This window comes from Cyanistes caeruleus, chromosome 16, assembly GCF_971803275.1.
Source record: "Cyanistes caeruleus chromosome 16, bCyaCae1.hap1.1, whole genome shotgun sequence".
NCBI lineage: Eukaryota > Metazoa > Chordata > Aves > Passeriformes > Paridae > Cyanistes > Cyanistes caeruleus.
Window position 1 is genome coordinate 9,516,579 of NC_141716.1, and position 16,457 is coordinate 9,533,035.

The 16,457-nt window shown below is 55.4% G+C and overlaps 1 protein-coding gene across 20 annotated transcripts in view; it reads right to left on the minus strand.

Annotated features, from left to right (window-relative positions):
- Positions 1–210: 210 nt before the first annotated feature.
- The window catches only part of PLCG1 (phospholipase C gamma 1), a 41,280-nt gene continuing 25,033 nt past the window's right edge, over positions 211–16,457 (minus strand). For 7 of the 20 annotated variants that reach the window (XM_086853057.1, XM_086853069.1, XM_086853073.1 and 4 more), the window contains 25 exons: positions 15,875–15,947; positions 14,778–14,879; positions 13,967–14,085; positions 13,116–13,201; positions 12,671–12,791; positions 12,129–12,297; positions 11,567–11,689; positions 10,610–10,711; positions 10,190–10,377; positions 9,697–9,897; positions 9,201–9,320; positions 8,718–8,898; positions 8,360–8,437; positions 7,800–7,903; positions 7,457–7,553; positions 7,284–7,353; positions 6,914–7,071; positions 6,338–6,434; positions 5,673–5,897; positions 4,744–4,892; positions 2,879–2,993; positions 2,524–2,685; positions 1,931–2,019; positions 1,133–1,317; positions 211–805 (listed from right to left, as the gene is read on the minus strand). In XM_086853057.1, coding sequence (XP_086709183.1) covers positions 763–805; positions 1,133–1,317; positions 1,931–2,019; positions 2,524–2,685; positions 2,879–2,993; positions 4,744–4,892; positions 5,673–5,897; positions 6,338–6,434; positions 6,914–7,071; positions 7,284–7,353; positions 7,457–7,553; positions 7,800–7,903; positions 8,360–8,437; positions 8,718–8,898; positions 9,201–9,320; positions 9,697–9,897; positions 10,190–10,377; positions 10,610–10,711; positions 11,567–11,689; positions 12,129–12,297; positions 12,671–12,791; positions 13,116–13,201; positions 13,967–14,085; positions 14,778–14,879; positions 15,875–15,947 — 3,157 coding nt within the window. In that variant the 3' untranslated portion in view covers positions 211–762. Of the gene's footprint in view, positions 806–1,132; positions 1,321–1,930; positions 2,020–2,523; positions 2,686–2,878; positions 2,994–4,743; positions 4,893–5,672; positions 5,898–6,337; positions 6,435–6,913; positions 7,072–7,283; positions 7,357–7,456; positions 7,554–7,799; positions 7,904–8,359; positions 8,438–8,717; positions 8,899–9,200; positions 9,321–9,696; positions 9,898–10,189; positions 10,378–10,609; positions 10,712–11,566; positions 11,690–12,128; positions 12,298–12,670; positions 12,792–13,115; positions 13,202–13,966; positions 14,086–14,777; positions 14,880–15,874; positions 15,948–16,457 lie in introns of all 20 variants that reach the window. The other 13 variants (XM_086853055.1, XM_086853063.1, XM_086853067.1 and 10 more) reach the window with 3 other exon arrangements.

Genomic DNA, 16,457 nt, shown 5'->3' on the forward strand with positions numbered 1-16,457 from the left:
GCCCCACAAAAGCATGGGCAGCTGGAGCACATAACTTTGTTTTACACTTTTGAGTGAACAGCATAAAACCTGGGGCTGTTCCTGGTTATTTTTCCTCCACTGAAGCCAGGAGGAAGGAGGAGCAGTGCGACCTCCCCTGAGGAACAGCTGCACCTCAGCTCTGCCCTGATCTGCAGGGCACAGACCACCAGACACCTGAGCCAGCACACATGTAATACTGACACTTTTATTGTCGTTTAAAGCTAGAGCGGCCCTGTAAATGTAGAGTTTCACTACTGGACCCTTCGGCAGTGGCTATACAGGTCAGATGTGGTGTCACCAGGACAGAGGGGCTGCTGTGGTCACTGCAGTCACACCTGGCCCAGAGCCCTGGGACTGGACACAGCACGAGCTGGCTGCAAACAGGCTCCAGCAGCTGCACACGATTGGATTACAGGCAGAGCAGAGGCCGGATGGGGATTTTTTAGGTCTCTTCTCGTGATTATAGACAGTTTGGTCTCTCGCCTCTGGCAGCCTGTCCGCACCGACACGCTTCTTAAGGGCTTCGTGGTGAAGGTTGGTGGGTGCTTGGGGTTGGTTAGGGGTGGGGTCTATTTCCAATATTTTTAATTTTTTTTAGTTCTCCACTTGAACACACTTCAGCAGAGAAACTGGAAAAGCTGCCTGAAAGTAGGCCATAGCAGTGCCGTTTCCATAGAAACCAGTTCACAGCGTGCTGTGAGATTCACAAGCACTGGAGGTGCTTTCGCCCGCCGGGATGGGCTACAGCCGGTTGTCCCCGTTGACCCGGGTCCTCCGCAGTACCCTGGAAGGGGGCACAGACAGGGGACACAGCTCAGCTCACCGTGGGATGGCCAAGGACAATGCTCTGCTGGTCTCAAGTTGCCCACTGGAGGGAAGTGGGGGCTCAGCCACGTCCCCCATGACTGGGGATAATGCCACCAGCTGTGGTGTCCCACCCTACTCCCACAGCAGTGACACTCCCACAAGCACAGGCACGACTTGCAGCTCGAATTTAGGGTTTCCAGGCAGCAAACGAGGCTGCAGCTCCACTTTGGGTTAGGGGAAGGCTGCATTCATCTGCTGGGAGAATTGTGCTGCAGGGGAAGAGCTGAAGGAGCACTGGCCTCACCTTCGCTCCCGGCTCTCGAAGTGGTCAGCGAGCTGCTCTGGGGACACACGGAAATCCTCAAAAGGCTGCTGGTACCGCAACTCAAAGGACCCCTCTCTGCCTCTGCTTGCCAGCAGCTGGCTGGAGCCATCCCCTGCTCGTTCCCGTAGGGATGAAGCATTGAAGAGGTTTATTTCGCCATTTTCCTGCTTGGATGAGGAAAAAAATCCTGTAGTTGAGGGCTTGTGATATCAAAGTGTACATCCTGAAGTAAGGGCAGTTGTGGTGCAGGGCCCAGGCTGCCCTGCAGGCTGTCCAGGGCTCATGAGGGCTTGGGTTTTGCAATGTGCAGCTGCTCTAACAGCCATTGCTGGCTCCCACCAGCACCGTTTTAAATGAAGAAATAAAAGAACCATCTGTCTCAGAAGGAGCCCTGCCCTCCATTTATGCCAGCAGGGACAGCCCCAGGCCAGCCAGCTCTGTGATCCTGAGCTCAATGTCCCTGGAGCAGACAGGAACTGTGGCAAACCCACCTCCTTCAGCTTTGCTGAAGGGATTTCCAGGCAAGTCAAACACAGTGCAGGCAGGACCGTGCCTGAAACACCCTGACTGCTGCAGGAGGCAGACCCAGTACTTGCTTTCCTGCTGGGCATTACTATGGAGCAGCACTGGGAATTCAGCCATCCACAGGCACTCGGAGCAGGCACCACTGAGCCTCACTGCCCCAACTAGAGCAGGACAGGGGGCAGGGCCAGGCTGGGCTCACTGGCTCTCAGCCCTGCAGTGCAGTCACCTTCTCGTGTGTGCAGCCAGTCTCACCTTGCAAGGGAAAATGTCTATCTTGACAAGCAGAGAAGCCAGCTCCAGGTTCTCACTGTAGTTGTTCTTCAGGGGAACAGCTCGGAAACCTACGGCAGAGACAGCCCTGGTGTCACTCGCTGCACAGGTCAGGTGTCAGTGCCCTGGCACAGAGCTGAAGGGGTCCTTCTCCCACAAAACCCTTTTTCTCTTCTGCCAGTAGCAGCTGTGGCTGCCCCATTCCTGGAAGTCTCTAAGGTCAGGTTGGACAGGGCTCAGAGCCACCTGGGGTAGTGGAAGGTGTCCCTGCCCAGGGTAGTGGGGCAGAAACAAAGATGACCTTTAGGGTCCCTTCTAATCCAAAGCAGTCTATGATTCTGTGATCCTTCAAACCCCCAGATTTCCTTCAAAGTGCCAGTTGGCCCCAAGGGATGTTAGCAAATGGCTCTGCCTTCCTTTGACTGGCTAGGAATGTGACCTGTCATGGGGACAGGAGGGACTGAGCCAGCCTGGGGCCCAACAACACCCTCCCATGAAACTCAGCATCCCCCTGGCTAACAGTGTGAATGGGTGAGAACCACCATGACCCCTCCCTGCTGTCCCAAGTGCTTCACCTGTCTTCAAGCCTTTCACCAGGAAGGTGGCCTGAGCCAGGAAGTTCTCATCGCTGAACATGTCCTCCTCATAGACCACAAAGCGGAGGAAGGCAAAGTCAGGGTTGCTGACCTGAAAGTGGAACTGCTTCGGGGTCCAGAGAGGGTTCAGGCCGTTGTCAGCTGCTCACAAAACAGAGCTGTCAGTGGCAGCCCCACTGAGTCCTCACACTGCCCCCATGGCTGATGTTGGGCTCGGGGGCAGCACGAGGGCAGCTCTCAGCTGAGTGCCAGGCTTTGCTGCAGAGCCCAGGGCTCACACCAGCATCAGGAGTGCTGGTGCATCCCTCTCCCTTCCCTTCACCACCCCACTCACCCACAATCTCTGTTTTCTGCTTGGCGTTGTCATACTCAGCACCAGACACCTCCACCTCCACGAAAGGACAAACGATTCCCCTTCCATTTTTGGGAAGGTGCCGGGCCCCCAGGACCTGAGCAGAGAGCAGGAGAGACTTGGTAACAGACAGGAACAAAGGGGGAAAAAATGTGTTTGCATACCAAGACATTTTCTTCCCAAATAAATCACCCTGGCTCTGCTAATTGGAGAAAGAAGCAGCAGAGCCAGCCAGCCCAGCCCAGCATCTTGGAGAGAATGACTCCCAAGCTCCCACCCCTGGAAACTCCTATAGCGTTCTTGAGCCCCAGTTTGACTTGTAAGCCATAAAAAAAAGCAGTTGAACTGCTCCAGGTTCCTGCCTGCTGCCAGCACAGCCAGGCCTGGGCCACAGCATCCCTCCCCCAGCTTGCCAAGCTGGAGCTGGGCTCCCAGCCGAGCGCTGTTCCCTGCCAGGAGCGCTGCGCTGGACCCCCGCATCCTTGCTGAAACTTCTCAGCCCTCCTGCCTTACTGCAAGGAGGAAAAGGAGCTGCTCTCCACCACTGCTCTGCCTCGTGTCTGCAGCACAGTCTGTGCTCCACTCAAATGACAACCTGCTCCCTCGCAGGAGAAAGCAATCGCAGCTCCCTCTTGCCCGTGGCCATATGTCGCTCCAGCGTGCTGTCGGCACGCTGCTGCTGCAGGGGAAGGACCTGCTGCCAACACTGGATCATGTGCTTTGAGTCATGCTGAGCTCGAGATGGCTTCTCCATCCATGAGAGCTGGCTTTGGTGGGGACAGCAGGCAGTTTTGCTAGAGAACAAGAGGCTGAGCCTGTCTCTTAAAGGCGACATTCACTGCATACAGCACAATGACTCTTGACACTTGGTGGTGGCAGCCACATCCTGAGGTGCAGGAAGAGCTTGGAAAACAGAGGGGACAGGGAATTTTTAGGGAGACAGTGGGCATGAGGTCAGTGGTGCAGAGAGCACATGATGGGGTGTCCTCATGGAAAAGGGCTGTGGCTTTTTTAGGTGGGGTCACGCTGAAACAGAGGTGGCTGCAGAGGAAACCTGTGAGCACCTAAAGGCAGGATCTCCACTTCATCCTCTCCAAGGTCTACAGCAGCTGAGGGGACTGCCAAGGGAGTCTTGACCCATAACTTGGTTCCAAGACTACAGGGAATACCTGTACAGGCTACTGGATCCCTCTGATCCAAACATGAGAACCAGCTGGTTTGGCACAGCCCTCCAAGAGTTTTGCCTGGTGAACTGTCCCATGTCCCTGCAGAGCCTCTGCTGTGCAGCTCTGAGAGCTGACAGGAACAATCCAGCCTCAGTTCCACCATTAGGGAAGTAATAAAAATTCATCAAGCATCCACAGCCCATCCTTTGGCACCCCCCCCACCCTCAGCACAACACAGAAATGGCCTGAAAAGTTTGCCCTGACCTCCAGCATCCCGCCATGAGCAAGGGGAAATGGAAACATCGAGCCTGGAGCAAGTGAGTGACAAGGAGGGGACAAGGCACGGCTCTTGTGTTGTTCGCCTGTGGATGCAGTCCCAGCCAGGCTCTGGGGACGGGGTTGCCACCTCTGTGGCTCATGGATGCCATCTGCTGGCACTGGGACCTGGACAGGAGGAGTCCTGGGGGGAGCGTCCAGGGATGCCCCTGCTGCTCCTCTCCAGGCACCCTGAGCAGCACCTGTGGGTGCCCTTCTTCAGCAAGGGCTCTCCCAGTCTGTGCTGTGGGACAGGGGCTGAGGGGGTTTGCTGAGGAGCCCAGAAAAACCATTCTCTCACCCCAAATCTGGTATAAACACTGGGGTCTGATCCTGCATTCCCCCACACCAGGAGGAGGTACTGACCTCAATGGAAATGGAGAGCGGTTCTGTGCCCCGCAACGTGCTCTTGTCAAAGGGGTCAAAGACGTCGTCCCTCATGTTGGTCGGCTGCAGGACATACCCACACTGGCCACTGGACATGAACAAGGCCTGGTTCATCTGCATGGGCTTGTCTGGAGAGCACAGGCAGGAGACACAGGACATGGAAGAGGCACTTTTCACAAGCTGGATCATCACCCCCATCATTGGTGCTTCACAGGAAGCCCTTGGCAATGCTGAGCAATGTGTCCCCACTGCAGCCTGTGCACGTGTCAGGGCCATGAGGTGACTACTCATGCACAATCTACCCAGTACTCCATGGGTCATCCTCCTCTTTTCCTCCTGCTTTTTGCAGTTTTCCTTGTGCTGACTGTAGCGTTTGCCAAAGCCCCTGTGAGATGCTTGAATTCACAGAAGGAATGAAAAAGCCGGCAGGAGAAGAGGCAGGTCGATTGCTGGTGTGCCGGTGAGCTGAACAGGCTCACAGCAGGGCTTGGCAAAGGCCAGGGAAAGGAAGGCTGGACTGCACGGCAGGAGCAGGAATGGAAGCTGGGGAAAGGCAAGAAGAGCAGCCAGCTGGACTCAGACCATGCAAGCAGCTGGTGTCCCAAGCCTGAGGCTGCACCATCCCCTTTGGCACCTTCCCTGCCTGCCCTGCTTGTCACCAGGGACATGGGAGAACTCCCTGCCTTCTCTCCATTTCCTCTCATCCTCATGGCACAATTCCCAGCCTCAGCCCAGCTCCTTGGCTCAGTCCAGCCCTCTGGAGCATATTAACCCAGGTCTCACTGCCTGCAGAGCCCTTCCAAGACCCAGAGCCCCTCCCAGTGCCCCAGTTGCCAGGAGCAGGTGGCTTGGAGGGGGCACAGGGCACTCCCAGGAGCCAGCCTCCCCTCCCTGCCTGCTGCCCTCACCTGGGGTCTGGAAGTTGAGTGCCACCAGCTGGCTGCCACAGATCCACATGGGCAGGGGGTCGTAGTTGGAGGAGTCGAGGCGCTGGCCCTTGGGGTAGATGCGGGAGAGCTGCAGGCGGTTGTACTGCAGGAACTTCTTGCCCTTGATCTTGTTGACGTACTTCTCTGCCTTGGTCTCGGGAAAGGAGGACATGTCTCGGTAACAGGCCCTCTCTGTGCCGATCTCTGGGAGGGGACAGCACTGTATTAGCCAGCAGCACACTCCCTTTGCTGACACCTAACCCCCAGCTCCTTCCTCACACCATCCTCTCACCCCTGGCACAGCCAGGTCTGTGCAACCCTGCTCTGCCCCAGTGGGTGTTTGCCAGGTGCCCAACACCAGTGACTGAGAGCACCAACACAGCTCCCACTGACCAGGCATGATCCCCAGCCCCACTCTCTCAGCAGCTGCTCTGGGTGCTGACAGACCCCAGCAACAGAGGGACAGGGAAGGGAACTTGGACCCTCTGGAGCTACCCAGAGTTCCAAGGTAAACTGGTGATTTGGACACCTTGGGCATCTAGCCTCTGCTGAGATCTAGCCAAAGCAGCCCCTTGGGGCACACCACAGGGTCTGTAATGCCACAGTGACTGCCTGTGATGGTCACCAGCTCAGCAGATGCTCACTCTCTTCATCAAAGGGCACAGGCCGGCAATAGACCACCAGTTCTGAAAGCTCCAGGGCAATCTTCTTCCTCCTCTCCATCATCTTCCCTTCAGAGAGCTGCCAAGAGAGGGTGAGAGAGGTGTCAGGCCAGGTAGGAGCAGTGGTGATAGATGACCCAACTCATAAAATGACCCTCACTGCAGGGTGTGGCTCCTGCCCACAGGGTGGGGACCACCAGCAGATCTGCCAGGTCTGCATGGGGGACATCTCACAGGTAGGGCCTGGTAGGTCCTACATCCTGCCCAGAGCAGGACTGGCATTGGTACCAGCACAGGGCATCTGTGGCCTTGCCACCCTCCACAGATGGAGATTCCCCACTTCCTGAGGCTGTAGCACCCAACCAGATGTCCAATCTTCCCAAATTCCCAACCTGAACCTCCCAAGCCGTGTGCTCACCACCCCTTGCCACATTGTCCAAGGTCACAGACTGTCACCTCACCGCCCCCCACCAGCCTCCAGCTGTTCCTTGGCTCCTGGAAAATGCAGCACTCAGCCAGGAGATGCCTCCTCCCCTGCCCCGGGCTCCCCAGGCTCACCCTGGCATCAGCTGTCTGAGCTGCCTCCCGAATCTTCTTCACCCAGTCCAGCAGGTCCTCGTGTGTGTCGGCTGCCACGTCCAGGGACAGGCGTGACACCGAGGACATGCTGATGGAGAAGACGAAGAGGCGGTTGTTCTTGCCCTCGGGGCGGATGGCTGTGTGGGACAGGGAGCAGAGGGCAAGGTCACAGCCAAGCCCTTCACAGGGAGGAAGGGAGAAGACAGACTCCTGGCTACCCTGGCACTCTGCAGCTACAGCAAACTCCCATTTCTGGCCACTGGAGACAACCAATGTAGCCCAGGAAGCAATCAGGGAGGGGCTGAGAAGCCTCAAGGGGCCTTTGCAATGCTCCCTCCCTGGCACTCACCTATCTGGCAGGAGGGCACGTCCAGGACGCCTCCCAGCAGGTCTCCCAAGGGGCTGTTCTCATCCAGCTGCTGCTGGGAAGGAAGCACAGCAGGATGGTGCTGGGCACAGTGGGCAGAGCAGCCAAGCTCGGGGGGCACAAACCCTCCCTGCTGCTCTCATGGCCATACTCACCTCCCGCTCTGGCTCCAGGCTAGTGGGACTTGTAATTTCCTCTACATAGTTGGAAGGGAACCACAGCTGCTTTTTGCCACCATAATCTCCTCTCCACCTGGAAGGGAGGGAAGGGGCAATGTCAGCATCTGCCACAGGAGCCCAGAGTATTCTGACTGGGGGTGAGGGGAACAGGCAGCTCTTTCATCATCTGATTTTAGGGTCTGTGAGACTCTGGAACTGTGCAGCTCATGGGTAATCCCCAGACAGACCCACTCCTAGAGTGGACATACTTTTGTGTGGGTGGTGACAGCAAGGTTTGACTATATCCCCCAGGAAAAAGGGAGGCTCAGGAGCAACTCACCAGCCTCCTTCCTGCTTCTCCACATTCTGGATGATGGCATTTTTGGTGAAGGTGAGCTCATCCTCCCTCTGTGCCTTGTAGTCAAACAGGGCTTTGACTGCACACTGCAATGAGGAGGGGTCCCATGAGGCTGGGCAGGGAATGGACATGTGGACAACAAGCCCAGGATGAGAGATCAGCTCCCACCACAGATATGTTTACTGAGGGGCTGTGAGGCACATCATGTGCAGGCAGGCAGCATCCAGCCCTGCTGCCAGACCCTAGTGACACCTTGCTGAGCAAATCAAGGCTCACATTTATGCCAAAGCAGAGCTCACAAAGTCTGGTATGGCCCCACACAGGCACTCTCTTCTGCCCCAAGAGCCACTGATGGGCTTAGTTTGGAGAGCTGAGAACAAGATGCAGCCCAGACTGGGAACCTGGAGGTTCAACCCCCACTGTATCTCTCCTCATGGTCTAGAAATAAGTGTGCAAATTAATACAGCTCTTGGAAAATAAAAAGGCCCTTGCTAAACCCTCCATCCCCACAATTTGTTTTGTGCCAAACAGTGAGAGTGTACCTTGAAGGTGGGCATGGGGTTGGCTTCTACATAGAACCCAGGATGGCGTCCCTCATACAGGGCTCCATAGTCAGGCTCCTGTGGAAGCAAAGGGACAGTGGTTACAGCAGTGACTGCAGGAGAAAAGGTTCCCTGCCTTGGGGTAGGTGGGAGAATGCCCCAGGAAGGCACAAGACCAAAGATGATGCTGCAGACAGCAAACAGCAGCCCAAGCCTGGCTCAGAGGGGCAGCACCAAACTGCTCAAGTGTCAGGAAGCCCCAAGATGTGTGGGCTGCAAAGCACCGAGATGGCTCACACACCACCACCTCGAGGTGACAGAAATGACCTGTTCATCATCCTTTGGCTCCTGAACTCACCGCTGTCCCGATCTTCTCCAGGGTCTCCTCGTTGATGGGGTAGCGCAGCTTCATCTTGCGGTACAGCGGGTGCTTCTCGTAGTAGCTGATCAAGTCCACCAGGCTCTCGAACTCAGAGTTGCCCAGCAGCACAGTCTGGCCCTCCTGCTGCACCCGGCAGTGCTTGATCTTCCCTTCTGCCCTGGAGGGAGGAAACACAGGGAGAAGCCACTTAGCACATGGCAAGAGAAGGTCTCTGCCAAAATAGACACCAAGGAGAAGGGGCCCCTAGTGCGTGGCTGAGCACAGCCATCTCCCATTGGAAGATGGGAGGAAGGGCAGGATCTCAAGGACTTATTCCAAGGGCCATTCCAGAGCAAGAGGAGTCCGGGGGGGCTCAAGTCTGGCTGATGGCACCTCTCCTGCTCTCTCACACACTGCAGCATCCCAGCATCCCACACTGCACACATCTCCAGCAACACCACCCCTGTATCAGGGACACACCTGAAGGAGATGGCGTAGGAGCTGGGCTCGCTCCTCTTGCGCACCAGGAAGGCTCCGTCGCGGGGCACCCGCATCAGCATGTGCTCGGCTTGGGCCCGCGTGAGGTTGGCGTGGTACCACCTGGCAGGGGAGACACGGCTGTGCACAGGTCACACACATCCAGCCCACCCCACAGCTCGGCCAGCCCTCCAGCCCCTTGGATCATCTTGAATCCTTCAGAGGAAGACAGGGACTGCAATGGGACAGGCAGGATCAAAGCCCTTTGGTGAGGTGTGGCATGGGCAAGGGCACCCCAACCAAACCCAGCAGCTCTGTGCTCTGCACTGAGCCTCCATGACATTCATGAGCAATGAAGCTGGCCAGCATGGCTGCTGTGACAGAGCTCTGTGGGGAGCAAGTGGGGACCAGAAAGCTGCAGCAAGGGAGGAATGGCTGAGGAGAGATCTGGGAGAGCTTCCTCCAGTGTCCTGGCTGCCCAATGGACACATGCACTCACTCTTTGCTCTCGTGGGCATTGGTCTGCGGCACTGGCTCTGTCAGCCTCATCTCAAACTCATTGCACCTCAGTGGCACCTCCTGGTAGTGTGTGATGAGGTCGTAGAGGCTGTCGAACACCAGGTTGTCCGTCAGGAAGAACTTGGGGCTGCCGGCGTCCTGCCGCGAGTGGATCCGGCAGTGCTGCACCTTCCCATTGCGCCTGCGGAACAGGCAGGGAGAGGAGGGCTAAGCCACGGCTGTTTAGCACCTGCCTCAGGCACAGCTCCAGCCTGATCATGGCATTCCTGCCCCACAGGAGAGTGATGCATAAGGATCCCAAGAAACTTGACCCTTCTGCACTGGGACAGGGAGCTGACGTGATGCTGGGGCACAGAAACAGGGGAGAAACTGCTCACAGGCCACCCAGGAACGGGACCCTGCCACTGAAGAAAAAGTCAAGAGCAAACAAGCCCTAGAGCAACAGAGCAGTGGACTGGTGCTGGGGCCCTCACCAGAAGGAGAGGGTGTAGTCTCCCACAAAGGTCTCGCTCTCCCTGACGAGGAAGGAGCCATCGGGGGCTCCTGTCTCGATGCAATATTCCGTCAGCAGCCGCTCCGCGATGTGCCGCCCGTCACGTCCCGCTCCCAGCTTCCCGTGGAACCACTTCTCTGTGGAGTGAAGCTCAGTGCTGTTGCTCACCTGGCAGGGGGGAAAACACCATCATCTTGGGTTACCGAGGGCAGGCTCATGGTGCTGGATTCTGCTTTGCTCAGGCATATTCCAGCTGGGAGCAGGGAGCTCCTGAAGCAGCTCCCATCCTTCCCACCACAGGATCTCCCCCTGAAGTCAGCTGGCAATGGCAATGCTCAGCCCCTTGGAGAGTCAAGTCCTTTCCTTAGGGAACAACTCAGTCACACAGGAGAGCCCTCACCTCCTTTTGCTCTTCCTCATCCTCGTTTCCTTGGTCACTGGTTGTCTCCCCAGAATAATAGATCTTGCTGCTGGTCAGCACAAAGTAATGTGGGTTCCACTCCTGCAAGGAAACAAACTCTGGCAAAGAGACCCCTGGGGAAGCACCAAACTGCTCACCACCCACCCATGGGATCACCTCTTCCTGACTAGCACAGGCAGGGAGGGATGATCATGTTTGTGAAGGACAGCCACCAGCACTGATTCCAGTGAGTCACAGGAGCTTCCAAGACATCCCCCAGATCTGAGGCATGGATTTATCAGTAACAAAAAACCCAGCATGTGACAAATCACACTGCAAACACTCCAATACTTAATAAAAGGAGATGACCAAATGAAGAGCAAATCAATGCAAAAAGAAAACAGTGTGCATGGACTCAGCCCAGGGGCTATCTGAAGTGAAGATACCAGAGATAGTTATGTGGATTTACCATTGCACTTCACTGCTTTTTAACAAAAACATGTTCCATTTGCATGTGGCTTTGTCAGATAGATCCTCAGCAGAGTAAAGCTGCTGAAGGTGGGCTGTGAGTAAATGCACACAGCAGTGAACACTTGGTGCTTTATAAAACTAAACCCTTGCTTAGGTGTATCAAAAGTGCACTTGGCAGGAGACAGGGCTGGAAGCACAGCCATCCCCAGAAATTCCTGCAGCACAAATCACAGGCTGCAGTGCCTTGGCCCAGAGCTCCCTCTAGCTCAGGCTTCTGCCTCTAGCAAAGGCCCACAGGAGATTCCTAGGGAAGACCATAAAACGTCCCCAACCTTCAGGGACACCTGAGAAACCAGACAGACCAAGAACCTCTTCAGTCACCTGCACCACAGCCCTTCCTTCCAGCACACAGAGCATGTGCCAGAGCCACCATGTCACTGAGGGAGCCCTCAGAGCAGGGACTGGGTCATCATGGCACAGACATACGTGATTGATGGGGTCTTCCAGGTAGAGGATCCCGTTCTTGATGGAGTTGCTGATGTCATTCTCTGAGTACATCACGGACGTGGGCAGCTCCTCATAAGCGCTGCCCTCCGCCAGCTTCTTGTGCTGTGGGATGACAGAGGGGGACAGGCACCTTGAGGGGAGCAGGCACCCAAAAAGCAGCATAGGTTTCCCAGTGGACAGCCCTGAAAATCCAGGTCTGCTGCAGTGGGATCCTCCAGATTAGAATAAACAAGACCCATGCCACAGGGATCACCAAACAGCACTGAAGTCCAACCCTGCTTCCCAAAGGTGATTCCTGAAACAGAAATACCAGCCTCCCCCATGCCCTCAAAGGAAGGCAGCACCCAGCTGCTCATTTCCCACTAGATTCTCTGAAGCAAGAGAGCTTTTCAGAGATTTTCTGTGTCCAATTGTTCTCAGCATCAGCTCTCCACTTCCACCCCTGAACTGCCAACCATCCCCTTCCAAAGGCAGCTGCCTTCAGTCCCACACTCTCACCCTATTCCCTCACTTAGGAGCCTTGCTGGGAAAGGGAATTCACCTTTATAAGAATCTTCCTCTTGAGCTGGTTTGGAGATGGAAGTCCATCAGCAGAAATATCAACTGGTTTGGTCAAGAGCATGTCCCCAAAGACCTTCTTGAAATTCTGAGCCATGTTCCTCTGCTGAGCAATGCTGCAGTGGTCCTCAATGGACAGAATGACGGGGAAACTAGGAGAAGGAGCAGAGCCATCAAAGCCAGCCATGGGGTCTGGATGGAACCAAGGATTTCTGAGCTCTGTCTCAAAGCCTGGCCTCTGTGCCTCCAGGAGCAGCTCACATCAACAGCCATCTGTGCTGCCATGAGCACCCAGTGTAGCCACTCTCCAGGAATGCACAGGCAAACCACTGGGGTTTACCCAAAGCCCTCCCTGCCACAACATTTTTCTGGGAAAAATCTCCCTGTGGCTGGGAGACATGACATGCTTTCTTCCCACCACATCCAGGCCTTGTGCTGCAGCTCTGGATAAAGTGAGCTTCACTTTGCTACAGCCCTGGCTCCACCCTCTCTCTGCTCTGCTAGATGAAGTCCTGCTGTACTCACTCAGAGGTGACAAAGGCATGCTCCTTGATAGTGACCAAGACATCACAGAACTTGATCTTGGTGGTTAAGGTGTGTCCGTGGTAGATGACGGGCATGCCATCGGGACCATCCCAGCAATCCACTGAAAGAAACCCACAAGGGAAACTCAGCCCAAAGGTTGGAATAGAGGCAAGACATGGAGCTGAGATGGACTGAGCCTGGTGCTGCTGGGAAATGTACTGGAAGGCAATAAAGGAGTGAGGTGATCAGTGAAAGCCCTGATCTTTCTGTGGGACCTTGGGCACAGATCACCCAGTCCCACAAAGTAAACAACCTCAGCTCTTTCTGCCCATCATGGTATTAACATTGCCACTGGCCACACCAACCTTCAGCTCTGCCTTCCTTGCAAAGCCTCCCCTGAGAACCACAAGCTGTGGTGATGACAGAGACAGTGCTGGGTACTCACGTTCGATGCAGCGGCAGCCCATGCGCAGGCAGCGGGCGTAGGCCTCCAGCGAGGACTCGCTCGAGAACTGATCCCCCGTCAGGTACCTTCCAGGTGAGACAACACATCAGCACAGTGACAGGCCCACTGGGGCCACAGCTGTCTGCTGGGACACTGCAGACCTGCCTCTGCCACATGGGAATGGCAGGAGAGGCGTCTCTCCACACCTGCTACTTTCCCCAGGTGAGGGGTTCAGCCCTGCCCCTGCTGCAGGGAGCTGCCAGCACTCCTCTGAGGTCCAACCCCAGCTCCTGAGATAAACCTCAGATAGCAATATCAGCACTGGTGCCACAAATAGCCCCCTGCAGCCTGAGAGCAGGGCTAGACGAGCTCTCACAGGCAGACAGGATCTCACTGCCTGCCCTCAGGGCTGCTCAGCTGGCTTTGGCTCTCAGTCCTTTAAATTTGGGTTAGCATGAGCACAGAGCACAGACAGCCTGTGCACGGGAAGCAGCTCCTGCAAAATTATTCTAGCAGCAGAGAGCGGAAAATGGGCAATTTCATCCTGACAGGGTTTATGACATCTGTCCTGAGAGGCTCTGGAGAATGACATTGTTAATGGTGAAAAATTACCAGAGTGACAGCTCAGGACAGGAAGGCACCTGAAGGCCTGTGCAGATGTGTGCTGCTGACAATGTCTGAACTATGGCTAAGTGACAGAAGGGAGTGGGGCACCAAGAGGAAGGTCTCTGATGTACTGGCCTTGGTTTGGAAAAGCCTGCTTGACCCACCACTGTAATCAGGCAAAATCAGGATACTCCCACCTTGGAATGAGAAAAGCTGGGTGGAGAGAGCCCTCCCCTCATCCTTACGTGTTGTGTGAGGAGGAGATCCAGTAATGGGAGAGAGGGTTGTTCATGTTCTCCAGACACACCATGTCCAGTTGTGAGTTCCAGATGCTGTTCTCTTTGGAAAACAGGAAGGTGAGAAACTGCTCAGGAAGAAAGAGAAACGTGTTAATGATGCAGAGGAGCCGGCTGCTGTGGTTTAGCTTCACACACATCTCCCCTTCTGTGCCAGCAGACATCCAGCACAGACTGACCAGGGCTGCCCCACAGCTACCTGAGCCAGGGTGCCTGAGTGACCCCAGCTTGAGCACTGCCACCTACCCACTGAGCTCTGCCAGATATCTGTGTGCCAGACCCTTTGACCCAGCTGGAGACAATTAATGGCTCTGCATTTTATTTTGAAGCTCACATGGCAGGCAATAGTTTACTAAGGCCGTGTGGGTAAAGGGACCTTGGCTTAGTCCAGAGTGCCAGTGACATGGTCATCTCTAGTTGTTTTTATTCTTTATTCGGCTCTTCTTTGCTTTGAAGAGTTCCTTACATACCCCAAGGCAGCCTTAAGCCAAAGGCAGCCCCTCTCCTCCTCCAGATGAACTGCCTGGTGAGTACTCCCAGCTGCACACACTCAGCACAAAAGGACACAAAGCCATTCCCTTTGCCAACCATGTCCATCTCCCAGGGCCATGCAGCTCACAGGAGCTGTGACCCTTCCAGCACCCCCACCCTGCAGCAAAGGCACAGACAGCAGAGCTGTCACACCACAGCACACATCACACCAGGGATGTCATCCCCCGCCTCACCCCACTCCACACACGCCACCTTCACGGTGCCTTACTTCGTCCAGGGAGAAATAAGGCTCGTCAATCTCCCTCAAAGGGTCTCTCAGGAAGTTGAACATGAATTCCTGTACCTGAAGGGTATCTGCAGCCCAGAGCTCCTGCAAAGCCCAGGGGAGACATAAAGAAGCCATTTCAGAATGTATTACTGCAAACCACATGCAGTTCGAAGCTTTAACCATTAAGGAGGTGGTTTTTGATGCAAGATCATCTCTGCCAGGAACTCAACTGTCAGCACAAATGCTGGAGAGCACACAAGGAGGAAATCTGCCCTGCTTCTGAGTGGGCTTCATTTTCTCAATGCCGTGCATTTTCCTCTCTGATAGCTCCTTCGAACACATCTGCCATCCCTCTTCCGTCGGCAGCAAAACCAACCCAGCTTCCTTTGGCTCTCTGTCCCTGGGTTTATTTCATTAGCCACCAAAACCCTGCATCTCCCCACTGGGTAACTCCCTGCTGGCTGCAGACCACAGGCAGGCAGGTGGCAGTGGGGGTCAGGGCAGAGCAGGAGCCACGAGCCACAGCAGTGCTTCTGCCAGCCAGCTCTGCCCTCCTGGAGGAAACCAGCAATGAGACAGGAACCTGGCAAGAGCCAAGGAGTCTGTGCTGCCCACAAATGCACTGCTGGTGCCTGTGTGTGTGTCTGCACATGCATGTTGTGCTTCTGAGTGACACAAGATTGCTTTTAAATTGAAGAATCAGCAGCTGAATCCATCAGCTACTCCTCAGGAATGCTGACACCTCCTGAGCCACAGGATGGACATGACCTCTTGGCTGCAGCAAACCTTTGGTAACCAGCTGAGGTCACGGGGACTGGGCCAACCTCCACTGACCAATTCCTGCTTCCTGGGACCCCCATTCCTCCCACATCTCCTGGTTCCTTTTCTGGACAGGGTGCCTGGCTGAGTTCAGGTTTGCCCTCCCCAGTACCTTCCCCTACAACACCTCCTGCTCCAGAAGGATGTGCTGTGCCAGGCAGAGCAGCCCACAGCCAAATCCTCCCAGCTCCACAGCAAGGCTGTCCTCTGAGCACTGGACCCCTAACACCACCAGTGCCCACCCCATTGTCCCTCCCCACTGCCTGTGCTGAGCTCACCCTCTGGTACTCCAGCAGAAACTTCTGCAGCTCCAGCAGTGACACCTTGAAGTGCTCAGACCTTTCTCCACCCCTGACATGCAGAGAGAGAGAAGCTCCAGTCAGTAGTGCAGCACATCATGTGAGATGCCATCTGCCACCTCCCTGGCCCTGCAGCCAGACGTGCCCTGAGCATGCAGCACCGCAGGAGCAAAGTGGGGTGAGCAGAGAGCTGAGCAGAGCAAACACATCCCCATCTCAGAAACAGGTACTACTCCAGGAGCAGTACAGGGTTCACACTGTCAAGGGCATGGTAACATGAAACTCTGGTGAAGGACAGCAAAAACCATTAGAGGGAATGGATTAGTAAAGAAAAAAAAAAAAAGAAAGAGGGTCTGGCTTGTACCTGAGTGTAAAGAGCTAAACAGGTGCAGTGCAGTTGAGGGGTGACTGCAGACAGGACAGACCTACAGGTATGCAGAGAACATGGACTCATGGGGGCAAGACTCAGGGAATGAAGAAGGGAAATGTTTGTAGCTGATAGTCTTGAAAGACTGGTCCATGACTGCTGTAAGTCACAATGGACAGCCAAGGGCCATGCTGC